General features: G+C 46.2%; 1 protein-coding gene and 1 long non-coding RNA gene across 2 annotated transcripts in view; one reads left to right on the top strand and one right to left on the bottom strand.

Moving 5' to 3' along the window:
• The window catches only part of EFEMP1 (EGF containing fibulin extracellular matrix protein 1), a 41,881-nt gene extending 28,413 nt beyond the window's left edge, over nucleotides 1-13,468 (bottom strand). Inside the window, exons 1-4 of the mRNA XM_008924836.3 lie at nucleotides 13,377-13,468; nucleotides 13,173-13,260; nucleotides 10,241-10,289; nucleotides 9,817-10,077 (exon numbers count right to left, since the gene is read on the bottom strand). Coding sequence (XP_008923084.1) covers nucleotides 9,817-10,077; nucleotides 10,241-10,289; nucleotides 13,173-13,253 — 391 coding nt within the window. The 5' untranslated portion in view covers nucleotides 13,254-13,260; nucleotides 13,377-13,468. The remainder of the gene's footprint in view (nucleotides 1-9,816; nucleotides 10,078-10,240; nucleotides 10,290-13,172; nucleotides 13,261-13,376) is intronic.
• Nucleotides 1,880-15,380, top strand: LOC108640595. Its single transcript, XR_001921297.1, has 4 exons — nucleotides 1,880-2,011; nucleotides 2,342-2,411; nucleotides 11,480-11,536; nucleotides 15,353-15,380. It is a non-coding gene; the product is annotated as an uncharacterized LOC108640595 (long non-coding RNA).
• Nucleotides 15,381-26,762: the final 11,382 nt, after the last annotated feature.

The raw sequence follows: 26,762 nt of genomic DNA, 5'->3' as shown, positions 1-26,762 counted from the left end.
CAGAATGAGATACCTCAGAAAATTACAGATATCACCAATCTGCTCTTCAACAATTAACCTCATCCTGACATTCTTTAATAATTACAGATTGCCTTAAGCATCAGTTAGGTTTATCACCCTTTCAGAAGGTGCTGGGGTTTAACTTCTGTGTAAAATACCCAGACTTTCGTTTAATTCTGTTGGCCTCACTCCTATCCCATGGCAGGGAGTTAAGGAAGCATTTCCTTTTCTGGGTTCCTCCAGCCATACCACCTTTCAGCATCACAAATCAAGACTGGAACTGTGTGTCTCCAAGTGGGAAAACAGCACTTGCAAACCTGCCTTCCCCAACCCCTTCTTGTCTCTCCGTGGGTTTGCCATATTTATCCCTTTTCCCTGTGTTTCAAACCTGTCCTCATCCCCAAACCGTTGCTTTCTCTGTTTTGCAGCGTTTGCCCTTGCCCCGGGGTGAGCAGCCCTGCAAAGAGCTGTTTGCTAGGTGAGAAAATCAGGGCAGCGAAGCGTTCCTGCGTCCCCGACAGCCCTCGCGCGGCTCCGGGGAATCCCCCAGGAAGCGTTTGGGAGGGTGGGGAAAGCAGAGACAAGCTCAAGCCTAGCGCTCTAAAGCTGTGCTTAGGGGAAGAGCTGGGGGGGCTCGAGGGTGTTGCTGGGTGGATCTCCTTGGCTGGTTTGGGCTTTTGGCTCCAGGCCATGGCTGTGCTTCCAGCTGATTTCAAAGGTGCCTGGAGCCTTATAAATCTGCATCCAGAGCGAGGAGAGATTCTCCTGACAGGGGACACTGAAATCTCAGTGTCATCGGAATGGAGAGAATGTTTTGATTTAAATACGGAATGAAGCAACCCTTTCATAAAAATAATCTTCTAAACACGGGGAATTTTCTCTTTTATAGCCTTAAAGAGCCACAGTTTCTGAGAGAGGAATGCTTTGTCTTGGAAGACACACACAGACAGCAGCCCCCTCCCCAAAATCATCCTTTCCCACATGCTGACTAACAGATTAAATAATAGGTTTTCTGGATGGTTTAAATAATGGTCATTGTTTGCCATGGGGAAAAAGGGTGGTTTTTTTTCCTGCACACACTGTAACAGGAACATGGTTATGAATATGGTTATAACTCTCTTCCCCCTCAGGCTGTTTGAGCCACAATGTTCTCCTGCTCCTGCAAACCCCAGAACCCTGAGACTGATTTAGAACTCTGTTGCTATTTTTAAGGCACTTGACCAAGATATTTATTTCTCCAAGTGATGCTATGTTGATCAACTTAGATGAACTTTCTCCAAACACTGACTGTATTTGTTGCTTCTAAATGCGTATTTAATCCCACCTAGTTTTTAATGGAGCCCAGGTACTCAAAATTCTCCACAGAGTAAATTTAGACAAGAAAGAGATTGTTTTTCCCATCTTTCTGATCGGGGTAGTTTTATAAGATAGGCCAAGTCCTAAAATCATACTGAAAACGTGGCAAAGTGAGCAGAAATGTATTCCTTTCCTGTGTGCAAGCCTCCTGTGAAATGTTACCTTATGGGCAAGCTCTTGAAAACCACCCAGGAAATTGTTACCTTTCCCAATTCTGACTGCAGAACAGATATGGGGTGGAGGTGAAGATATTTCAGTGAGGTGAAGTTCCTTATTTAAGGTATTTAGTAACAGCAACAGATAAGGGTCTACTTATATCTAATTTAAAAAAATTAGATATAACTTTATTATTAGATAAAGGGTCTAATTATATCTCATTTTAAAAATGCTTAATTAAGAGCTTGGGATACCTTGTGCCAGAAAATGTCTAGTTAATTTTTGGGCCTGAAGAACTTTTTCTCAGCACTGCAACTTCTAAAAGTCTGTATAACACGTTTTCTTACTCATTTTTTTTTCCAGCTTCAATGCTACAGGTTTTACCATATAATTCTACCTAAAAAAGATGAAACATTTCTCCACTCTACTTGCAACAGAACCAACTTCCAAAGGGATTTCACATTAACAACTAAAACACAAATGGGAATGAGCATAAAAGGTATTTTGTAATAACTGCATGTGTGCTAAAATACTTCAGAGCTCTGTAATTTGCAAATCCCTCTTGTCTTTTTGGTAAAGTTCAAATGTAGATGAAAGAAGAAACAAGCAGGATTATTGTGTGTTCAGTATGTTTTTTGCAAGTTAAATTGTGCTGCATGTTTAATTATGGCAAATAACTTTTTCTCCAAACCGTTGCTTTCTGGCTGCCATGAAAACAAAACTTAGTGAAGTACAGATGAAAACATAAGGTTTTTGGGGAATTTCATGCTTTCTACCCATGAATTTTATATGGCTGATGACCTACTCCATATTTTCTTGACACATCCAGAGGGAAGAGAGCTTACAAGTCAAGTTCTGATCCCCCAATCTCGTGGACAGAAGCAACTAAACTTCCACAGGTATGTGTAAAAACTTTTGATAAAAACCCTTCAGCCCAAAGGATGCTTAAATCCAGTGTGACTTATCCTAGAACATGCTTTAATGGTGATAGTCCAGAAAAAGCAGAACAAAAAACATCACAGAGGGGAAGAGGGAATAAATATTCTTTAAGTGTAACGAAGGGAGGTGGCCAAGCTCAGCTTACATTAAAGCCCTGATCAAAAAGTACAAACCCTTGCTCAGTGAACAAAGACAGAGCACAAAGTGCTGCACAAGAGTAGCTGAGCACACCACAAAATCTGTGGAATGTTTGAGATGCAGCCCGGGAAGGTGAGCTCAAAAATTACACTCCCATTGTGGTTTCCACCAGCCCCAAAATACCTCCCCAGTCCTGTGACACTCCCATTGTCTCTGGCCGGAGGAAAAGGGCAGCACAGCAAGTCTGAACATCCCACGGGATGGATTCTTGGAGTGCTGGAGGCTGGGCTGTGGAGCAGCAGATGGAATTCCCTGGGAAAGGACATGCAGAGGAGCACAGGCATCCCTGGGTGGTGCAGGGGAGAATCAAACACACCACTGCTGCCTTTGTGGGAGGCTTTGTTCTCCCTGCAGGACTGTTCTGGCACTCACAGAAAGGCAGAGACAAACAGCAGCTATCATCTTTCTCTGCCAGCATGGAAAGGGAGAAAATCACTTGGAAAGGGAATAAAATAAGGGAAATAACAGTGTCAAACTTGAACAAGTTTTCCAACTTGCTAAATTCAAGCAATGTCTTGGAACTTTGAAAACTATGTGTCTGCAGTGCTGAGATCCTTTAGAAATGTCCTAGGAAAGGTGGCTTGGTACTTCCAAAATGAAAGAGCGTTTCCAGTGTCCACTAATTAATCTGAAGTAGGAATGGGCTTTGAAAAGGGAGAAGAAATTGGTTGAGAGAAAATTACCCTGAGCAAACAATTGGAGGGAGGAGGAGCCTTTCTCAGCAGGCTGAGGAATGAGAGTGCAGGAGACCGGGAAGACACAACTGCAGACCTGCCCAGAGCAAGCACACTGGGAACATCCCCGTGATCCTTTCGTGGCAGTAGGCTTCCAAAAATCTATCCCCCAAGTGGCAGTAGTATCACTAAAACTCTCCAGGAAGGGTGCCAATAACTGCTGCCAGGGTGCTCTCAGTGCACCAGTGCAGTGCTGGAGGATGTGTTTCCTTGGGAGCAGGTGTTGGCACGGGGAACAAACCCATCCCGTGCTCCACCAGCCCCGTTCTGTGCTCTCTGATGCTCCCCACTGACAGCTCCCAGTCCTTGGGTGGTTCCCTGACTCACAGGATGCCTGTGTCGGAGTTTGCAGCAGGTACAGGGAATTCCTCAAAGGGAGAGATAAATACTCTAAGCCTTTTAATGGGGTGCCAAGTACAGGGGGAAGCCAAGTCAGGATCAGGCATAAGCACATTCTTCCCCTTTGCTATCTGGTGTTATTCCTGATTGCACCGTGGAAAAGACCTCCAGCTTAGAGAGTGGAATTCTGAAGGAGGACAGATGGCTGGAGGCTTGGACTTCTTCAGGCCATGTGCCTTCTGAGTCCATTTGCAATGTTTTGTCTGTCAAAACATGAGCCTCCTCCGAGCTACTAAGGAAACAGGCTTTAAAATCAACAAATCCAGCCCACGAGGATGACAGTGGATGTGACTACTGTACAATCCCATTTTCCTGGAACAAGGAGCCATGAGAACTGCTAATGAGTTTACTTAAACTGGGAGTCTGGGGCTTGCCTGCACAATCCCAGTTCAGCAGCTAAGGTAAATAATACAGCTTTGGGAGGCTCGCTTGCCTCTAGGACACTTAGCACCATTAGCAAAGGGGGAGGAATCTTTAGCTGCAGCACATGGAGCATATTCCTGCAGGGTCAGGACAATGGGAAAACAGCAACTCACTAAAAGAAAGAAAGCAGCTGCTTGTATTTATGCTTGTGATGGATGCTCCCAGCAAAATGGTCAGACAGAACAGGGAATATCCATCCAAGGTCTTGACATGACACTCACAGCTGTGCAAATAGCGCACACGGGGAGATGATTCACAGGGACCAGATTTCCAAAATGCCCCAAACCAGGCCCTCAAAGCGAGATGTTTTTTTTGTGAGCTTCCCTCTGGGCCCTCGAGAGATGCTCCAGAAAGGGCTCTTTGCAGCAGAATGCAGCAGTTTCACAGATTAACAGCTTGAACAATTGGTTCGGGATGGGCTGAGGAAAGACGATCTCTGCATGATGCATCCAAATGTACAAGAAATTAATTGGCATCTGTGAACAGTCGGGACAAAGAGCTGTCAGAGTGTCAGCTTGTGTCCTTCTGTGGATTCCCTTGGACCTGCAACATTCCTATGGCTTGTCCAAGTACTTAATATTCAAATGGCACACGTAACCAGAGTTCACTTGTCCGTGTTTGCTGCAGAACTTCAGCAAGTGGGCAGCACTTGTTGCCAGCAGGAGCCACCTCAGGTGCTCCCCACTTGCTGAAGTTCTGCAGCAAACATGGACATATGAACTGAGCTGGCACTTGGATGAACTGATGGCATCCTGAACCACATAACAAGGCCTTATTTTTCCTGTCACAGCCTCTCTCCTCACCCCGTCCTCCAACCAAACAGGTCTAGTGCTGTTCAGAGAATCACAGAATGGTTTGGGTTGGAAGGACCTTAAAGGTGATCCAATCCCACCCCCTGCCATGGGCAGGGACACCTTCCCCTATCCCAGGTTGCTCCGAGCCCCATCCAACCTGGCCTTGGACACTTCCAGGGATGGGGCAGCCACAGCTTCTCTGGGCAGCCTGTGCCAGGGCCTCCCCACCCTCACAGGGAAGGATTCCTTCCTTCCAATCTACACCTAAACTCTTTCAATTTAAACCCATTCCCCCTTGTCCTACATGTTCTTGTAAATAGTCTTGCCCAGAGGGGAACAACCCTGGAACTGAACTTGTCACATTCAGGCTCTTTCCAAACTAGTCCTGAGGCATTTTTTAAGTACTCCTTACATACAAGAATGGGGAAAACGTGGTGTGATGCAATATGTTACAAAAAGCTCTCCAACACGTTCCTGGGCTCAGCCTAAGGAGTTATTATAGCTGTATTTTAGGTTCTGTGTTAGCAAATAGCTCTAACTCATAGGAGCAGATCAGAACTTGGTGCAGAGGCTCCAGACTCCCAGTCCATGCCCTTCTGAGGGGCTCTGGGCTCCCTGCAGTCCGGCCCTGAACACTGGAATGCTCGTTAGTGCTTGTGGCACATTAGTGGCCCTCCTGCTGTGCATTCCAGGTTTGGTTCCCTCTGAGCTGGACCTGCAAACGTTCCAGGAGCCCTCAGGGAGGGCAATCAAAGCAGGGCAAGTGGAGCTCATTAGGAGCTGCATTGCAGAGCAGCCTTCTGTGCCCCAGCCAAGATGCCAGGGAAGAGCTGCCAGAGGCACAGCCAGGGCCAGGCAAGGGCACCTGCACTCACCCACCTCTTATGTCTTTTGTGTGCCACTTGCACGTCCCTCACATATATATATATATTTAATATAAAGTGATTTCTGTATGAAAAAGGACACTGTGAACTGCTCCTCCTTGTCCCTCCCTCCTTAACAGAACAAAGGACTCTAGAGATGCAAAATGTAGGCTTATTTGATTTATTCACACTTAATTAACTTCTTGAATTAAAAGCATAGCTTGAGTATGGTAAGTTATTTTGAAAAGAACCAGAAAACTTAACAAAAAAAAAAATCCCTGAGCCCTACGATGAAGAGAGCCCTGAAATGATTTTGCAGGGGAAAAGTAACCACAGCACAGAAAACAAATTCATTTCTTTCCTCCCACCACAGAGAAGGAAAAAAGCAACTAACATCCACCAAGTCTAGGCAGAACTCCTTGGAAAAAAATGTCTCTGTCATATGAGAAAGTATTGATCTCTTGTATTACAATCTGCCTCCCTCCTGTCCTTCACATTTGCAGTAGCACAAAGGGTGATAAACAGACTGGAGAAATATCAGAAGCTCATTTAGCTGAGGAGCAGAAAACCTGCTTACTTTATTGCTTGTATTGCCAGCATGGGAGCAAGGCAAGAAAAATAAGTTCTTTCCCCCTCTCAAGTTTACAGGTTATTTGGTACCTTTGTTTGGTCCCTTTTTTTTCATTCCAGTGTCATTAACATTCTAGGAAAAGCCAGTATGTTCTTGCAGACTAGGCTTGACAAAATTGAATTAATTGGCTGATTTGCCTTTGACTGCAATAGGAGCAGACTCAAATCACAGTAAAAAACGACTCAGTCTTGTATGAGGCACTGAGTGCAGCTATTTATGGTTTTTATCAGGCAAAAAGTGTCTGTGAGCGTGAGTCAACTCAGTTATTTGCTTAAAATTGTTTCTTACTCTGTTTTTTGCTCCTCCCAGTTACAGTGATACTCTCCCAGTGGACACTTCCAGGGATGGGGCAGCCACAGCTTCTCTGGGCAACCTGTGGCAGAGCCTCCCCACCCTCACGGGGAAGGATTCCTTCCTAATATCCAATTTAAACCTACTTTCTTTCAATTGAAACCCGTTCCCCCTTGTCCTACATGTCCTTGTAAATAGGTCTGGGCATCCCAATGCCTTCCTGTGCCACATCTGGGAATCTGCCTTGGTGAGCAAATCTAGGAGTGACAGTGAAGTGGGAACTAGTTATCCCAGGATGGGGACAGGGGGGATTAGTTAAGGTCATAAACTCAGAATTTAAGGCCCAAGTTGTTGAAGTTGAAGCACAGCACTCTGTACAGTTCCTGCATAAGAGATCTCCCTCCAGAATAACCTCCCCTCAGCTTTGCATCGTTCTGGGGGCTCCTGGCACTCACTTCAGAATTTCCCAGGAAATTTTTACTACCTACACCTTTAACATCCACATGTTTCCAAACACTAGTAGTTATAAAAATGCTCTATCTCAGCACTTCAAAACCAGGACCAGTACATTTATATCTATTTACTCCAAGCCCAGGAGTGTGTTTGGCCTGTGCTACCCCCATATTCCGTGTTTAAAGGGAGTGGACACTGGTGTTCAAACAGAAGGCCCCTCACACTCCAGCATGATGTCAGTAATTCAGCTCCTCAGAGCGTGTTATTGTTTTAACCAGAGGTCTCCACACTTTCACATGGGTTATAAAATACTTAGTGCTGCTGGACTGGAAGGAGAATGTCATACATCTGCAAACAATTAGAAGGAGCTGGACTTCATATTTGATTTACTAAACAATAAAACAAGCTGAAGTGTGACTGTATCTGTAAGTTACACTCCCTGGGAGCCTGGGGCAGTTATCATAGCAAAGTCTTTTAACCATAATTAAATAAATCCGCACTGGGACCATTGCTGATCAAGATTATCTTTTATAAGATATTTTCAGCAGTGAAAAAGCACGAAGATCATGAAGTTGAATGCAGGCTTTAAGTGCTCCAAAAGTCTTTTATCCTTTCTTTCAAGCACACTGTCCACTGCCCCTTTTCCAGCTGGAATTCATTCAGTACAATACATTTCAGCTTTTAAGCACTAATATTTCCATGCTTGCTGCATTTAGATTGAAATCCTGGCATGAGGAAATGAGTAGCAAAACTCTTGATTCAGTCAAGCCCAAGATTTCAGCACAGTTTGTGTGCTTGGGTTACAGTGTTCTGGTGCTGTAACAACAGTTACTTGTTATAAATTAACCAGAGATTGTGAATTGAGTAGAAATATTTAGTTGCAAGTCTCAGTAAAGTAATAGTAATGCACCACCACCAATCTTCTCCTCACCAAAACAGAAACCTCAACCAGTTGTTGGTCTCTAACTCCCAACCTTTATTTGGAATACGAGGTATTTAACATGCTGTTAGTCTTCCCTACTCTATCCCAAATTTATACCCCTAAAGCCAGGGCAGCAAAAGGGATGGTCAGGTCTGGAAGTTTTCTAGCATTTCTCGCATTTTTTAATCAGACCAAAACGTTTTGTGCTAAAGCTGGAGCAGTTTATTGTGATTCACCAGGGAGGAGGAGTGCCAGGAGCATCACCTGAAGGAAAGAGTGCCAGCCCAACCCAAGAGTTCTGCTCCTGGTTCTGCCCCTACTTTGCCAAGTTAAACTAAGAAAAAAAAAAAAAAGTAATTTTCCATCCTTAGCTCTGATTTTCTCTTGATAACCCCAAGTGAATGCCCAGGGTTGAGGGGATCACAGCACTGACCTCCTGCTTGTTCTGTGCCTGACATTCTTGAATTGGGGTGACAGAAAACGTTGAACGTGAGCAGATAAGCCAGAAATGCAACTCTGAGGCTTTGCCTACAAAAATAACTTCTCCATGATGATTACTATGCTCCAGAATGACAGGGAATTTACTTACTAGTGATAAATAACGTTCTGTGTACACGAATACCAGGGAGAAGGAAACTACCACTGTACATTACAGCTTGCCCTGATTATAGTCACTCAAGTACTATTTTATGTGATTATACTGTTACAGGCCACAAAGTGGAAAAGATGAACCATGAGGTCAAGTTTTGCCCTCTGTTTTCAGGGGTATCCCACTAATGTGCTTGAAAAGCAAGTTTAGGACCAAGGAGTAGAATATATTTTTATGAAAGAAAACAAAACAGTGGACGAAACATTTGTTACTTCAGCAAGTAGAAGAGTAAACTATTTATATGAAATAATAAATGAAAGAGTCTTAGTTTACAGTAGTGCTTGTGAGTCTGGTTGCTGAATGCATACAATTAACATTGCTAATGCCCTGAGAATTTTTGGCACTGTGTGTGGTGTATGTACTCTCAGATGAAAGCTCTTCATTGCCATAGTTTCAAAGAGTGGCCAGGCTATGACTAGAAGCAACCTGGCAGGGTCTGCCTAGAGCTACTTCCACAGGGATCACGAGAGCACAAAGCTGTTCAGATGTTTGGTTCCTACCACTGGAGAAATATTCCTGATCCAGGATGAAAGCACTGGACCCTCCTGCACTGCAGTCTGCTCTAAGCAGACGTTCACCCAGTGGTTATTTTTTGTCCCATTCAGCATTTAGTTATTGAAAAACACAGAGTTCTGCAAACCTTTAGGAGCTGTTTCTGACTTGCTGTCTTGCCCGCTTTTTTCACAGCACTGCCTCTCCTTGACATACTTAGTACAACACAAAATGCTGGACTAGAGTTGCCCTGAGGGTTTTTCTTTTTTTTTTAGGAGCTACAGACAACAGAATTAATTCTAAATAGATGGAACAGACTGTAAGGCTGCAACGAACTGCACGGTCTGTTCCTTGCTCAGCGCCATGCCTGTGATTTATTTCACATATCTCCAGCGTGCACATGTCCAGTTCAATGGAGAACAACCCCTTCCAGTCAACGGGAGATTCCAGGCTGTCACTGCCCAGGCAGTGGATTGCTGTCCCCCACACTCTGACCATTCCAAAGCTCAGCCTTACCTTGGCACACGTTGTGGTCGCTCTGCTCGTACCCAGCCGCGCACTGGATTTGGTGGGTTGGGTTTGGGGGGGCTCGCTGGGGGTCGGCCGGGGTCCGGCGGATCACGTTGTTCCGACCGCTGGTGGATTCGGCCGCTGCCTCTTCCCGCTCATTTACAATAATTTGGGCCGTTCTGGGTAGACAGAGGTATCCTCCATAGTGGTTAACACATTTCATCCCACCTTTACATGCATCTGGGACTATTTCACATTCATCAATATCTGTGGTTAGCAACAACACAAGGCATGCTTTTAGCAGGCGGACCTCCTGCAACAGCCACAATACAAACAAAACAACCAGATGTGCACACAGCCCTCCCTGCCCAAAACAGGGGGTGCAAACAATACCGGTGGCGAGTCTGTCTGCGAGAATGAGTCACTGTACCTTTGCACCGTTGCCTAACGGGATCCCACTCGTAGCCATCCGTGCATTGCTGCAGAGAAAGAGAAAAGAAGCAAAGAAATTAGGCTGCTCGGGATTCTTAGTTTTGGAAGAATAATCGAGCGTATTCAGTGAGCTCACAGTTTGGCACTGAGGGAAAAGCAATGTTTGCACACCTTGGTAAGCTAGAAAAATGGCTGTGGGTAATAGCTATGGGTACAACACTGGGTTTTGCATGAACAACAAGTCTGGGTCTCTTCCAACTTGGAATATTCTATAATGTACAGAGAGAGGCTCTGTCTCGGGAAGTTCCCAAGGTATTGTTTGTTGTAAGATGGTTTTACCAGGGCTGGAGAACAAAGTGAGCAAAGCATCACTTTCTCCTTGCCCTGTTCTCATACACTGTCTTAAAGCATCTGTCCTTTGGCTTGGCTCAGCTGACCAGTACGAAAATCTTCTCAGGAACAAACCAGCAAGTTTTTCTGAATTTTGGTCTTGTTCACACAGCCTTCCAACAGGTGAACACGATTCGTTCCCAAGGTCTGGGGGGGCTCTGTGCCCCTGGCCTTCATCCTCTCTCCCATTAGCACTCTAGCACGGCTGGGAATTCATTCACATGCTTTTTAATCACATGACTCCAGGGACTGCCGTCGAGGAAGGACAATTTATATTGTGAGACACGCGATAAACCGTTAGAGTTTATGACGGCAGGACTACTTATTTATACAAGACTTTGCAAAATTCAAACAAGACAAGGCTCGGCAACTCCTCATATCAGTGCAGACTAGCAAGTTCAGCAATAATTTTAAATATTCTGCCCTGCATCTTCACTGTCCCTCTGCCCAAAACCACTACATTGTCTAGAGCAAAGTCATTTTAATCACAGATCGCAGTTGCAGACACTGAGTAGCAAAGTATCCCGGTGCTACCAACTGCAGCAGAAACATTTAAAGTATGAAACTCTCAGGGAATCAACGGGGCTGTGCTGTGTGGGTGCATCCTGTGCTGCTCAGGATATTGGTTTAATGGCCCCATACAACAAAAGAATTGAGTCGGCTAATGGAATTAGTCACAGCCAAGCAAGCTCGATCTTGTTGCTACTCCTCTGCTGCTCAGGGACTTACAGGTGACAAACTTGACCTTCTGATGCCAAGATGCACGTGTTCCACGTACTCTCAAGTTATTTTGAGGAACTCGTTACTGACTCAGCAGTGGGACTGAAAACGTTCTCTTGCCTTGCAGGTGACACCAGCGACTTGGCAGCGAGCTGGAACTTTGAAGGCTCTTTCTCCCAGAGGGGTAAGTGGACATTCCCTAAAGGAATGACTACATGCTGAGTTGACAACACCAAAGTTACTGTAGCTATGAAAACGCAGACCCGGGGGAAAACAGCTAATTCATGCATTTACTGAATCACCCGATTCCTGTTAATGCACAACAGAAGTACTGTGTGTTTAACTGCAAGGAGCCAAGTCCATCTATTACTGCAGCCCAAGGCACTTGTACAATAGCAAAGGATTTGGCCCTAAGTGAATACAATGTTTGCATGAGAAACAGTAGCATCCCAAGAGTCAAAGCTCCCAAAGCTAAGCTTTTTGTTTCATCTTACACGGCTGGAAGTCTAATGATCATCGAAGCACCTAAATGTTAAGAGCTCTTTGGAAATGAAGCATAGGTACCCAAGTTATATAGACCTGCTACAAACTTTCAATTGGCAAAATCAGAATTATGGAGGCTTATCAAAAAACGCTACTTTATTTTTAAAAAGGAACATGTAATAAATGCAGAAAAGGAGGAGGAGGGGGATCCCTGTTTAGTCTGGATTTTCAAAAGGTACTTAGATCTTCAGTTTCCACTTACACATAGGGACTTGGAAAAAAAAGTAAATCACAGAAGCCTCTGAATAAAAGTACTCCCAGCCTTCAAATCCCTAATGCTCCTAAAGCCCGGTGTTAAAGTATTTTATGACTGACTTCCTGATGCTCACTTGAGGCTTCTCTAAGCCCTGACTTCTACCAGAAGGTCCAACTCTGCAATATTTACTTGCTGGAGCCATCCCACTGACTTCAGTGGGATTACTTGTGTAAGTCCCAATCTCAGGCTTTGGCTGTGGTTCTCTAACTTTTTGCATGTGTGCAGAATTTTCTGCTTGTGTGGCATTGCTGATGTCTGTGCACACATCCAGAGGTCCACCCATATGAAGCAAGTTGCAGGGATTACAACTGTAATCAGATGTGAAAATGTGGGTTTTTCCCCAGCCCAAGCCGATGTAATTGTCACTCCTTCCGTGACATGCACTATGCAAGCCAAAGGCTGAACACGAGCACATTTAAAAGAAAAAAACCCTTAAAAAACGCCTTTAAATCTCTTACCCTGGCACTTGGTTGCAAGCAGGACCTATTTCCAGCACTCCTGTACGATTTTATCAAGCCATGCAAAAACAGTGCTCAGAAGCAGCTCAGAAATGAACAGTCCCGTGATCACTGCAGGACTCAGATGCTTCATTAAGAGCCCCGAATTTGGAAGCACTTACATTTTGTTAAAAGCAGCTTGAAATAACCTTAAGAAAACACTAAAGAATGTTCGACCTAATCATCTGTCAAATTCCATATATTTCAAGTGAAGGTCCTAGGGACCCTGTCTTTATGAAAATGGATTAAAACAATATTAGAACCTCCTAACTTTGTTCAGTCCCTCAAGCTGAGTACACAGCTAAACTTTTCAGAGCAGGCAGTCGAAGCCTATTTTGCTCAATCCTGTCAACTTTTAAACGGTGTTTCAGGGCAGGAACGGCTTATTTTATGGTTAACATCCGAACTCCACGACCTCTGCAACACACGCTACACGCTGGCAAGAAATTCGGTTTTTCCTAAGGGCCATTTAGAAAAGAATCCCCGCAAAAGCAGTAATTAGTTCCGACTCTATTAAACCTTACCGTGTACGTTATGGTTTCCTCAGCTTCCTGCGAATGTACTGTAATGAGAACGAGAGCAGCCAAGAACATAGCTGTCAACATCGTGAACCTTGAAAGAGAGGAAACACAAATCAAACGGGAGTGCTCTCGGCGCTCTCCATCGCCGGGGGAGGCAGCGGCACCCCCGGGAGCGGGCTGGGAGCGGGGCGCCCACCCAGCCCCTACCTGGGAGAGGCGGCCGGGCGCTCCCGCGAGGAGACGGGGAGGCTCGGCCGCCCTTCCCAGCCCGGGGGTTTTATCCAGCCGGGGAGGGGGGCGGAAATAACCGGTCCCACGGAGTTTTAAAACATCCCGGGCTCGACGCTCACCGAAGCGGGAGCGCGCGGGCGGAGGCGCCGGCCATGCGGCACTGCCCGCGCACGCGGCACCGCTTTGGGGCGGACAAAGCGACTTTTCGGTCAATGAGCAATGCGGGGGGGGGGACAGCGCCGGGCATTCCTGCCGGGCTCTGGCGCGGACCCGCTCGTACCTGCGGCGGGCAGGGCGGGCGGCGGTCGCTGCTGTGTCGGCGGGCCTCCGCTGCGGGCCGGCGCCGCTCGCTCTCCTCTCGCCGCTTGCCCGTGCGGGCGGTGCGGTGCGCGGCGGCCGCTCGCTGTCCTTCCGCGGTGCCTGGCGCCGGCGGCGATGCCGCGGCCGCTCGCTGTCCTTGCCCCGGTTGGCGGTTGCGGCCAGCGCGCTCGTCCCTCTCTCCCTCCCCGCGCCGTGCCGGCGGGGCTCGCCGTGCGGTGCGGTGCGGTGCTGTACCGGGCGCGGTGCGGTCCGGTGCGGTGCGGAGTGCCGGTGCGTGCCCGGCGCCGGCCCTGCGCTAAATAGAAGCCGCGCGTCCCCGCCGCGAGCCCCGCACGCCCTGCCGGCCCCGCGGGCCGCGGCGGGGCGGGGCGCCGCGACGGGGAGGTGCGGCCCGCCGCCATGTTGGGTGCCGTGAGGGAGCGCGCGGCGGGGCGGGGCGCGGGGGGCGTAGGGGACAGCCCTGCCCCTGGCGGTCCTCGGGGTGTCTCCGTGGGACATCCATCGTTTTGGTGCCCTGTGTGAGTCCCAAAACCCGTTTTGGGGAAAAAAAACCCCAAAACTTTTAAGGTCGTGAAGTTCGCCATTGGCGCTGTAATCAGGCGTGAAAATGCGGGTTTTTCCGCAGCCCAGGCCGATGTAATTGTCGCTCCTTCCGTGAGGTGCGTGGCGTAAACCAAAGGCTGAAAAGAGCACATTTAAAAGAAAAAAAATCCTTAAAAAACGCCTTTAAATCTCGTACCCTGACACTTGATTGCAAGCAGAACCTATTTCCAGTGTTCCTGTCCTCAGGTGCCACAGCCACACGTTCTTGGACGCATCCAGGGATGGTGACTCCATTACTGCCCTGGGCAGCTTGTTCCTAATGCTGTACAACCCTTTATGTGGATACAAGTTCCCTAATATTTAATCAAAACCTCCCCTTGAGATTCAAAATAGCGAGACTGAAGTATTTTCATGCACGTTTTATATTCCGTAAATAAAAGCCACGAGGAGTCCTTCACGTGGGAATGACTGTTCCACAGACATCACCTAAGTTCAGCAATCAGCTCTTCTAAAAACCTCTTCTGCGTATTAAATGCTGTTATTTCCCTACCCGGTGGGAAAGTTCCTGGAAAGAATAGAGGACAAGGGGGAACTGCTGGGATTTAGAAGTTTTAGTGGGTTTTTGTGAGGAGAAGGTGTCCAGGAACTCTTTCCACGGAGGGATAAGGTGGATCTTTATTTAATTCCCCAACTTTGCTCCTGGGGGCCCTGTGATATAGTTAGTGCAGCTCTATTCTGTTCTCCTAGTCGAACGTGAGGTCTCTAGTTTTAAAAAATGTTTTTACCTCCCTCATGTTGACCTTGAAGGGCCTGGAGAACTTGAAATCTCCTGAAAAAATGTCTCATTAGGCTGCAGACTACCAGCACTGCTGGCCTAGAGAATACCTTTCCTATCCAATCCCTTCAATTCTTAACATTAAATTATAGTTGATGTTACATAAAACATTGGTTCCATTATGGATGGCCATACAGTGCTCATTAATTTTGTCTCTGAATCCAATAGTTGACTGTCTTACCCGTTTTAGAATGAACCAAGATGGTATTTCAGAATACTTTTAGCTGTATTTTGCCTATTTTCTATTTTTTAGGTAGTTATGAGAGAAGACAGGATTTTCCCTCTCTCACTGCAGTTTTACAGGTAAGTGGGACTCCTAAAAATGTATTTACAGTCCACACACCTCACTGGTAATTAAAGTACAGAAGCAACAACGTGTGTAGTAGAGAAAATTTAGGTTAACTATGTTTTAGGTCATTTTACATGTACTTTCATATGGCAACATGTTTAATAAACTCTCTTTTGATATGTCTCCTCCTGCTCCAAAATGATCCCCTTAAAGCCTCTGTGTCACTATTTAGAAGTACAGCTTCCAAGTGTTAGATTGGCTCTAAGTTATTCACTTCTGTTTGTGTAAATTGGATTCATATTTGTGATGTGCATATATATGATGATGATATATATATTTTGAAACTTTACTGTTTCTTGCTTATAGAAAACAGAATGCATAATAATGCTTTTATCTACTGGCAGCACCGCTTAGTGAGTTTTGAATGCACTGTCATATCTGCCACACAAAGAGAACAGAATTTAACTTGTTGGATTCTGAATTAAGTAAAAATATTTAACAGTTTAGTCTTAATCTACCATCTAGGGAAACATTGTGTCACAGGACAGTTGTTTGTTTTCAGTCTGGAAAGAGCAAAGCAGAGAACGGCAGAAAGCTCATTTTGGAGGATGTATGAGCAGTGTCTGAGCAGTGTCTGAGCAGGGATCCTCTTCACTTGCCTTCAGACAGTGTTTTACCTTTGATGGAATGCCCTGTCCTGCCAAAGGATGGTTCTCAGCCCTTTAAATGGAGGTGGGAGACCGACTGGGTTGATGGTTTGGTAGTTCAGATATGTCCCACTGAGGCAGCTGGAGGTTTGCCTGCTGTAGGATGGCGGAATGCAGACCCTTGGAAGTGCTGCTGGGAGTGTGAGGTATGTGAGGAGCTGCTCAGCGGGAGAACAGCTTATTTACATCTCTGAGATGTCTGAGGGTGACGGCGTGGCCAGACCATCCATCCTTCCATGGCCATCCGTCGTGGCGTGGCCGAGGCCAACCCTTACAGCAGGCACTGGCATTTGAAACAGCCCTGTAAGGCTGGTCCCTAATTTTGCCTTTTTTTCCATGGGTTTGGCTCCTTCTGGAAGTGGTGTGCTCTATTCCCTACTGCTCTGGTGAACTCTCTGTCACATCTCAGTCTTTGCTTTCTTAAAACCCCACAGTTTTCATAAATTCTTTAACTCGAATGTGTTTATGACCTAAACGTTCCCATTTTTTCTTCCTGGCAGGATGTGTTGCCACCCCCCATTGTCCTCAAAAACCCAGGGATAGGTAGGCTGAAGGAAAACTGTGTGTGGTTAAAATGTCACTGCACTCCCAACTAATTCTGGCTGCTAGAATTGTCCCTGGGGGCAATAGACAGCTGGACGTAATTTAGAGCAGGCTGAGATTGATACTAGAGGCAAGCCCGAAAATGAGGAAAACAAAATTGCAGTTTAATCTCTTCTACTCCCAGATCTGACCCCCTTTTCCTGTTTCAAACATGGCTCACCAGAACAGAAAATGAAGCACACGGCGGGTTTGAGCAACTTGTGTTTGTCAGCTCCGGGGACTGTTGGTGTCAATTGAAGATGATTTCTGGTCCGGGGCATGTCACATCCAGTAACACTGGAGTTGTCTAAACTAAGGGCTGGAATGGTGGAGATGTTATTTTCACGTTGGACTCGCAGGAATTTTAGAACATAAATTATTGTGATAACATGGCAGGCTGCCTTTCTGCCACGCTGCCTGCAAATGTCAAAATTTTTTCCACGTTTCAGCTTGGAAATGACATAGTGTCGGTGAAGGATAAATTGTGAAGAATTAGATGTCTGACTTTATTGCTGATTAAATATGACAAATGTTAAACTTTTGCTCGAGGTGAGATTTTACAAGTTTATTTCTCTTCAAGGGAGGCATTGTGAGCACGTTGAATGTGGCATGAGGTGTTACTTCACTGTAAACTTAATTTGAGAGAAGAACCGTGGGAGCAAATTGCTCTCAGTTTTCACAGAAAGCTGACAGTGAGAGGTAAAAACTCACCATGTCAGTTCCTTATCACAGGTGTTGAAGTTACAAAATGTTATTAAGGACCAAAATGTCGGTAGCAAGCGACAGAGAACAAATTCTCCCCTTCTGCTTAAGCAAATTAATCATATATTTATTGTTATTCCTTGTTTACTGCTTTGCATTGCAGTGGAGTTCAGAGGTGACAGATGGTGCAAACACAGAATTAGAGAAAACTGTTGAGGAGAAAGCATGAGAGTAAGATTAGTAAATCTAGTGGTAGAATTTCAGCCTTTGTTTTGCTGAAGGTATCTCCTGTATGGGAGATCTTGCACGGGTTTTGTTGTGCTGAGGCCTTTGGCTGTTGGGCTAACCCGTGATTTCGTTTTTAAACGTCTGACAATGCTCTGAGGATATTAAAGTATAACATAGTTGCCATTTTTTATTTTGACTGTTGCTGAAGATCAGGCCTGTGGTTTGCTCACAGTCTGCCAGGCAGTGCAGTTTGCTTTCCTGCTGCAGTTTGTGGCCGTGTGATCCCGTGTTCTGTGCGTTCCCGGGAGCTCCAGCAGAAAGCTCCATGCCCACGTGAGGTGGTGACCCTGAGAAAGGTGTCTCCCGGAGTTTGTCCGTCTTTTTCATTGGTGCAGTTGTACAGCCATAATAAACTGGGAATGGAAAGGCTTTGGAAGTGTGAGGGGTTCTCTGATGTGGCTGAAAACAACCCATGAAATGAGGATGTGTGGGGGAAGGATGAGCCCGTTTCACTCTCCACGTGAGGTCCATCACCCCTTGTGCGAGTAAGTCTTTTCCAGGAGTACTTACTCTTGGGAGTAAGGATTTTTCAGGACTGCAGACCCCTCCTGTTGATCCTTGTGTGTGATGTTGATTTCAGGCTTCCCTTTGAAAAATCAAGAGTGTGGTTTGAAAGTGCTTTCTCGGTGTTTTCAAGGGCATAATTTTGAGGCCCAGCTGAACACAAGGCTACTCACAAACCCCAGAATATCTGGTTTTATGGAATAACCATCCAGGTAAAGACCACTTAATGTGGTAGGAATTTCAAATAGGGCAAATCTGGGCCTTGACTTCAGTTGCACTGCTACTGCTGTGAAGATTTTATTTTGCTGAGCAATCATATCTGGAATTTGAACACTCTTCCTATCTTTTGCTTGTATTTCTGCCTTTTTCCACCTTTTTATACTGTGTAGCAGCTCTTTTCCATTCTCTACCAGTGATTTTCTTTCTTTTCTTTTTTTTTCTTTTTCTCATGCCAGATAAGAGAAACACCAACCAGAAAGCATCAGTTTAGGTATGTGGCTTTTGTAACACTGGAATTGTCATTCCTGCTCCTTTCTTTTTTTTTTAGGAAAACCAGTGTTGGTGCTGTACAGGAGTCAAAGTCTGATGCTGTACCAAGTTTCAACCGGTCTGGTTAAAATGAGAACTCTTTAGAACTTTTTCCCAGAACTGTAACCCAAGCTCTTAATATCTCCTGGTTTTGATGTTTTGCAGTTTTCCAGCCTTGTATTTAGATTTTTGGAATCAGTTGGAATAATTTAACCTTTCTTAAGAGGATTCCTGATTTTTGGGAAGTGCTAAGCACTTCCAAGGCAGGATGTCTGAAACCTTTAAGCCACTGCTTTCTGCAGAGCCTCGTGGGCCCAGCACAGAGTGTGACAGGGTTGTGATCCTTCAGCACAAAGCTGAGACCTCTTGGAAATGCTGCACTGAAAGGACCTTAGAGGAACACATTTGTGGGACAGAGCTCTTGCTAATGAGTGTTCTGCTTTTTAAAATTCATGAACATCAGCATCTGTGGGTATATTAAACAATAATTTGGTTCCCTAAGCATCTTCTGAACTCTCGGAGTTTGCTGTTCTTTTCTTTCCCTTTTGAGAACAAAGTTATTAATACCAGAAAAGCAGGAGCATTTCTTATTTATGTTGTGTGGGGGTGAACTTGGCAAACAACCTGCCCACTTAACCAGTTAATTATTGTCCAGGGACACAACTTCTCTGCTCAATCTCTGCATGTTAACAGTACAGGATGTGTGTCAGGGCGTTTGAATTCCCTGGAATATTAAACTTACTTAGTGCTTGTCTATAAGCTGTCATACAGAAAGCACAAGAAAAATGCCAGTGGGGATTTTCCTCTCTGAAGGGGTTATCCTCTCACCCCTCTCTGGAGATGCATGTGGTTGAAAGGCATCAGAATTCTGGAAAAAGCTGGAAGATGATACCACTGAAAGCTGGCACAGAAAAGCCCCTAACCCTGTATGCTCCCAAAATGTGCTCTGTAGGAGTTTAACCACACGAGGGAAAAGCTCAGCTCTGGGAGTGAGGCAGCAGGAACCCCACATCTCCCAGTCACTGAGGTGTCCTGTCCCTTTGAAGTGGCTGCAGAACAGCACCAAACATTTCATTTGTGCGATAGACTAACACATCACTTACCAAATATATTCATTTTAAATTATGTGTAACGTGGGGATTCTTTTTTTTAATTAATCAGCTCAAGTTCTTGTTCCCTGGAAGCCCCAAGCTCTGACAAATTCAATCCTGCTCATTCACCCATTACCTTGCTTTAAGGGCTGTTGTACTTCAGAAGTGATAAAGGCCCAAAATAACCTGATGGATAGAAGGAAAACCCAGTTCCTGTCTCCATCCCAGCTCAGTGTGTCACTGCAGAGAGCCCCGAGCTCTGTTTTGCCAACAATAGTCCCAGTGTGTGAGGGGCCGTGGGCCTCTTTGGCACCGCAGCTGCAGGTCGTAAATACAGTTGTGGAGATTAAGATATTAAACTGTGCCTCTCTGGAGGCTCCAGAGCCACCCCCCCCCGAGGGATTGCTCCTGCTCCAAGGCTCCTGCAGCTCCCGGGGCTGCCAGGTACTGGCTGGAGCACAGGCCAAGGCACAGGAGAGGGACATGCTTTGGGAAGAGCACTGGACACTCTGTGCAGACCCAGCTGGAGCACTGCTGTCCTCGTGCCTTCCCTTGTTTTATAAAGGAGAGCAAAGAGGAGACTGGCAGGAAAGTTGCATCAGTGCAAAAGAGGGGAGTGTGTTTACCTGGGTCCTACTCGGTGTCTTACCACCACTTACTTCCAGACTCCTCAGTTATGGCCTTTTATCCTGTTTTATGTAGAAAAGGTTTTGGGTTTCCAGCTCCTTTATTCTCCTTTCTCACTGTGATGTTTGACAGCACTTTAAACTGGGGTTGTAGAAATTTTCACTTCTGGCAGCAATAATTAGAATGTGTCAGAGCTTTAGGGCTTGGTCTTTTCTGCTCACATTCATCCTTCATTTTTCAGGTGTAGATCTTTTAATAGAGCTTTTACCATAAAAATTCAACCTCTGCAAGAAAACATGGAGCAGGAGAAGCAGGATTGATTGAGGTTGTCTGTGTTTAAATCAAAGGAGAGCCCTTGATTCAACATTTTGTCAGCAAATTGTGGCTGAGTTATTAATTATCTGTCTCAGTTATTAGGTACTTGGAATTTGTAAATCTTTCAGGAAGGCCTTTAATATACAACTCTCTGACTGTTCCTGGAGCTCCTGACTGGTATCTGGGAGGAAGCTGTGGGCACATGGAAACATGTCCTGCTGAAGATGGATGGATGAAGTCTGTTGGAATGGCTTGTTTGATTGTGTGATTGTCAAAGAGCCTTTTTGGCACTTGTTGCTTTAGGACTAAGGGTCAGATTCTTTCTCTGCCTTGCACTGGAGATGCATCCAAACCTGTGTGGTCCAGCTGCAGTGGGTTGGGAGCCTGTTCCATTTTTGTGGGTAACTGTGCATGTGGCTTTTGGGGACAGCTCTGGTAGTCGCTGGTAAATGCTGCTTTAAAGGGGAGGGCACAAAGACAATGGAGGTGGCTTTGGCCTCAAGACTCTGGCACTGCAGTTGTTAGAAAGGGCCTTTCCATGTTTTTCCCATACTTCCCTTCAGTCCCCTTCATTATGTGGATTCAAAAGGAGATCAGCCAAAAACAAAAAGAGGAAAGAGGAGGTAAAGTTTTGTTTCTCTGAAGGTAGAGGGTTGAGGGGTTTTACAACACTCCTTTAGAGCTAACAATGATTCAGAGCTAACACTCACATAATGTGGATAAAAAATACTTCCATGTAGAAAATCACAGCTTGTGTCTGTGGCATTTCTTTGGATTGAATGGCTCCAGATTCCTCATTCCAGTAACCTTCATCTGCACCAGGGCTGTCATTATTTAGGAAGAGCCTTCTATACTGCAGGACATGTGTCTGTCAGGAAGGCCTGAAGTAGCAAGCTGTGGTGTTTAAAGTGGGTTTAAAGCTCTAAAACCCACTGTGTTGTGTAAGTCAGATTTAGCATCATTAGGAGAAGAGGTAAGGACACATTTTCTCCACAGCAAAACAAACCTTTACTGGGGGGTGGATTTGCAGTTTCTCCCTTTTAGAGTTTTGGTTTGTTTAGTGTGCATCTTAGGAAGGGAAAGAGGAGCTACTACAGTACTTCATTTGGAGTCAGGAGACCTCCTTTCACTGCACTGCTGCCTTTCCAGAATGAGTTCCCACTGTCAGGCAAAGAATATCTGGAGGCATGGAAGGAAGTGGAATGGATTTGTTTGCAGTAATCTTTAGTAGAGGAAAACTCTTGGCTTTTCCAGGAGGAAATGAAGATCACACACATTTCCTTCACAAAAAAACCTGGGTTTGTTTTTTTGTCCACCTTGAGGTCTGAATGAAATCTTTATTCCCAGTTGGCAAAATGTGACAGAGCATACCCTTGGTGCCAGGCTGTGTAAGGGATTAATCATCTGGTGAATTTATTAGCAGCAGCCATAAATTAGAGCTCTCAGGGCTCCTCAGATTTTACTGAGTTGGATTTACGAGTATGTGACCGGTGTAAGTGAATTACAAGATAATACTAACCAGAGATGTTTGCTCACAATTTAACTTCTTCTCGAGCTATCAGTTGTTTACTGCTCTGGACCAATGAAGTGCTAAAAGCTAAATACTGTGAAATGTTAAACTTTGATGAAAGATATGAAGACAGAAACTGTTTCTTTTGCCAGCACTGTGGTCAACAGCAGTGCCCTGACCTGATTACTTAAGCTGATGTTTTTCCTAAATCTGTCATGAATCAGTAATTATCAAGTTTTGCAATACTCAACGATTCTCTTGTGAATAGCAAAATTATTTGTTATTGTAGGTTGGTATTTTCTAAAAAGAAGTGTTCAACTCTTGCATCTGCAACCTCTATACAGTATGTTTTCCTTTTTTTTTTTTTTGCCTGGAGAACTGTGGAATGCCACAACAAATGTCCTGAGGAGTTTCACAAAATGTGAGGAGAATTCAATCTGGCCTAATCTGGAAGTGACCCCTCTGGTGTCTTATAAAATAAACTTTCGTGTCAGTGTGTTTTTCCAGTCATGGTTGGAAGATTTCCAGTACAAGTATTTAGTTGTGGGGCTTGACTTGTAGGGTTTCTAATAGGAAAAGGAACTTGTACAACAGATTGTTTTTGTTAGGGGGGTGTTCCCATAGCAATTGAATATGGCAGTGCCAGAAAAATTTCCCTTTTCCCTTGCACCAGGTGCCATGCAGGGGTGTGAGGTGGGTGTGGAGGGGGTCCCAGCAGGGACCAGGTCCCTGGATGAGGCTGGAAATTCAGTCCTTCAATTCTGGTGGCAGAATGCTAACAGCTGGCTCTGGAGCCCTAGTAATCCTTGCAGCTCCTGGCTGGGTGTCTGAGGAAGAAGGGAGCAAAGTGAGGGGAACTTCTCAGATGAGGTGGGTGAGAGGTGTGGGAACGTGATGTGTTGTCTGGTCAGTCCTTTAAAAAGAAAAGGTGGGAGGGCAAAACCTCTGTGGGGCTTATTTGATGGATGTTTTGGCTTTGTCCATACAGAGCTGTGGCTACCACCCCATGGAAGTTGGGCTGCACTCCAGGCTGTGTGTGAAGGGACTGTGGAGCCTGCCATTCCCAGATCCTTGTCCAGGGAATGCTGCTGAGGATGTGGTAAGTGGGCCTGTGCCCCCCAAGGCTGACAGCAGTCAGGGACAGCGTGCAAATAAGCAAACTGAAATTCAAATGTGGATGTGAGGGTGTGGTCTGACTGGTGGGGATTTATCCAAATGATAGGGGAGCTGATAGCAGGAAAATAAAAAAGAAGAAAAAAAACAAGGAAAGCTGAAGCAGCCGGTTGTTTTGGGGTGAAAATTGCTCAGCTTAGATTTGTGGTTTTACGTGAACGTGCACATTAAAGAACGCTGAGCTTTACAAACAGGGGGTTAGATGGATTGCTATTGTTGCTGGGTAAAGCATATGGACTTTCAGGCAGCACAAAATGCCATGAGCCTATGGGATTGGGAATGCTCCATGGAAACAAACAGCACCCTGGCTAAATAAAGAGATGTTTCCTCAACGGATCTCCACGAAAAAGTCAGCTCGGCACAGTTCCTCCTGCACTCTGCAGGCAGGGACACTGCACACCTCCCAGAGAAAAATGCACAGCACAGTGGGGAACTAAATGGCACCCCCGTGCTTTGCTGCAACACAGAGAAGGCTTTTATGAGAGCCTTGGGATGAAGCGATGTGTTGTGGATCCATAGGGTAGGAATGCGATGAAGTGAATTCTCGTTGGAGATAAGGAAAAGGCTCTGGAGATGAAGTGCTGCCCTCCGGTGGCCAAGTGGCGGCACGAGGGGTTTGTGTGCGGGGCTCGCGGGGCGTTCGCGGGCAGGCAAACCAAAAATGTGCGAGTGCTTCCCGAAGGACCCGGTGGTGACGGGTCACAGGGCAGGGCAGCAGTGGAGCAGGAGGAATATCGGACACAGGACACAGGCACAGTGCCCTCCGGGGCGGCTGACCTTCACAGTGCTCACACCAGACAATGAAGAGCTCCCAGACTTTATGTCCAGAGCTTCTTCCAAAAATTCTCAGTGTTTTAGAGGAGTTTGAATTTGGGCATTTGCTTCGGCTTATTTTGGGATAAGGGATCGTCTGTGAAACTGGGGTGGAGCTTCACAGCTGAACTTGCCCTCCTGTTGAAGCTGGTGGCTTTGTCCAAGGTTGTTCTCAGCTAAAGGAAAGAGCTCTTTCCTATGTGCTACTGTAATCCACTTCTGGTTTGCACAGTCCTCTGCTCTGGTTCATGAGGAAAGGGACCTTCAGGGATGAAATGAGCCAAAACTGTGAATCCTCTGAACAGGCTCACCTTAAAAGGGAAGATAATGGCTTTATGGAGAGTGCCAGCACAGACTAACAGATGCAATTAATCTAATTTTCCTCTTGTTTAAACTGTGGTAATGACTCCCCTCCACTCCCTCAAAGTCAGTTCACTTCTTTAACATGTCGTGAAGGAGAGAAGTGTAAGTTATCTGAGTGAGGTAGTTGTTCCATACAAACGTGGTGTCCTGTCTGGGGCTGCATTTGTTGCCTTGTCAAAGCAGTTACCCAACCCTCTGTGGTATTTGGGAAAGCAGCTGAGTTCCTGAAATGCCTCCAGAGGTGCCTTTCTGTGTGACCAGCAAGACTGCTGGGGAGGGTTAAGCTTTTCTGTCCTGATCTGGAATTTTCTGAAGCTGCTGCTGCATCTTCATCTTCTGTGCGAAGTATGGTTTCTGTTTCTCTTTGGTCTAAGTCGGGTAAGATGAATTCAGGGAAAAAATCTGAACCTGGCAAGGCTGGGAATCCCAAATGCAACCATTTTACCTTTACTGGCTGTGCAGAGTTTTCCAAAGACCCAAATGAGAGGGAAGAACTTCTGCTCAGGTAAGTCAGTGCAATAGGCACGGTCTGAGGAGTGTTGATGACTCAGCTTTCCCTTTATTCACATTTATCGGGTACATGTCCCTCCTATTCGTGTTTCCTACAGCCTCTGTTCTCCTCTTCATGAAAGCAATGCTGCTTAGAAGGCCAGAATGAGTTTCTCTGGGTGCAGAAGTCCTGGAAGTATGGCCAGACCTGTGGACACATGTCCATGCTCTGAAAAACATGTGAACACACACACACACAGAGCACATGCAGCTGGGGGAGGGCCTTTCTGGGAACACCTGCTGCCTCTGTTTCCATGGCTCCTGCAGGGCTTGCTCTGTGCTTAGTGATTTTGTAGGCCCTTGGAGGCAGAGATTGGATGGAAACTTCCAGGGATAACCAAGTCCAGTGATCCAGTTAGGGTCGGGAAGTAGAATATCATGTTAATTCACATCCCCTGCACTGATGTACCTGTAACATTCTTGTTAGGACAGCCCAAGGCTTTAAAGCTCATCAGACTGCTGTGCTTAGAAGATTAGACTCAAGCAGGTGAAGCTACTACACATCAAACAACACTGAAATAATAATTTGATACTATTTGTTACATCTGTCCTCTCCCGTGGGAGATTTTGTCCCTCATCACACAATACAATGTATCCAGGAGTAGGTGTTGTTCTCCTCAATGTTTAGCTGCCTTTGTTCCTTAATGTGGGATATTTTGTCTCACATCACACCATGCAGTATATCCAGGAGTATGTTTTCCTTGCTTTTCCCATCTGTCCCATCCCTTTAGCCTTCCCTGGCTCCCCAGGGTTCAGTGTTGCCCCTCTGTTGCTGCACCTCAATGCAGATTCTAGTTGAGAAGGTAGTTTGGGGTGTCTCAAATGAGAGGAGCAAACAACTGCTCTGTGCTTAGGGACGTCTTCACCTTCCATCAGGCCTTCCAGAGCTGCCCTGGGGCTGGGATGGGAAGTGGTTTCTGGCTGCTCTGGTGTCCGTGATACTGGGTGCAGATCGTGTCTCCCCCAGACTACCTGCAGAGCTCCTTTGGGGGAGCACGGCATTCCCCGCATCCCGCAGGCGCGTGCAGGGGATGCGGCGGTTGGATCTGTGCCCTTCCCGTTGCCCCCCGGGCACACAGCCGGGAGCACGAGCTGCATTCCCAGCAGAGCCGGGGCCGTGCGGGCTCCAGCGGGGAGCGGGGAGCGGAGCTGGCCCCGGGCTGGGCCGAGCAGGGCTGGGAGTTGCTCCGTGAGCGGCCTTGGCACAGCTCCACACACACGGGGGATCTGTCGGACTCAATTTGCGAGTTCCTCCCGCAGCCCCGGGGAGCTCGTAAGTTCCTGAAACCTCCTTCCTGCCCGCATGGAAGTTACAAGACGTGACTGCTTTGCCAGCAGGGCTGGTAAATTCCAAGAAGCCCAGATGCTGGATTCACAGAAATTACAGCCCTGCTGACCACACTGGTGGAAGCAGAGATGTCTGGGAGTTCCATGAGCCTTTAGCTGTTTCTCCGTGTAATTTATAAGTTCCAATCGTGCATCTGCGTAAGGGCTTTGGCACAAACACTGGGGTTTGGTGGTTGCAGCCTCAGCCAGCACAGTGCACAAGCAGCTCTTGGAGCATTTCAAGTGCTGATGGTTCCTCAGCACAGCCTGGAAACCCGGTGGTCTCTGGGCAGGAT

The sequence above is a fragment of the Manacus vitellinus genome, unplaced genomic scaffold (genome assembly GCF_001715985.3).
Source record: "Manacus vitellinus isolate BGI_N305 unplaced genomic scaffold, ASM171598v3 scaffold_38_pilon, whole genome shotgun sequence".
Classification (NCBI taxonomy): domain Eukaryota; kingdom Metazoa; phylum Chordata; class Aves; order Passeriformes; family Pipridae; genus Manacus; species Manacus vitellinus.
The sequence above is the reverse complement of the archived record's forward strand: the minus strand, read 5'-3'. Positions and strand labels throughout refer to the sequence as shown.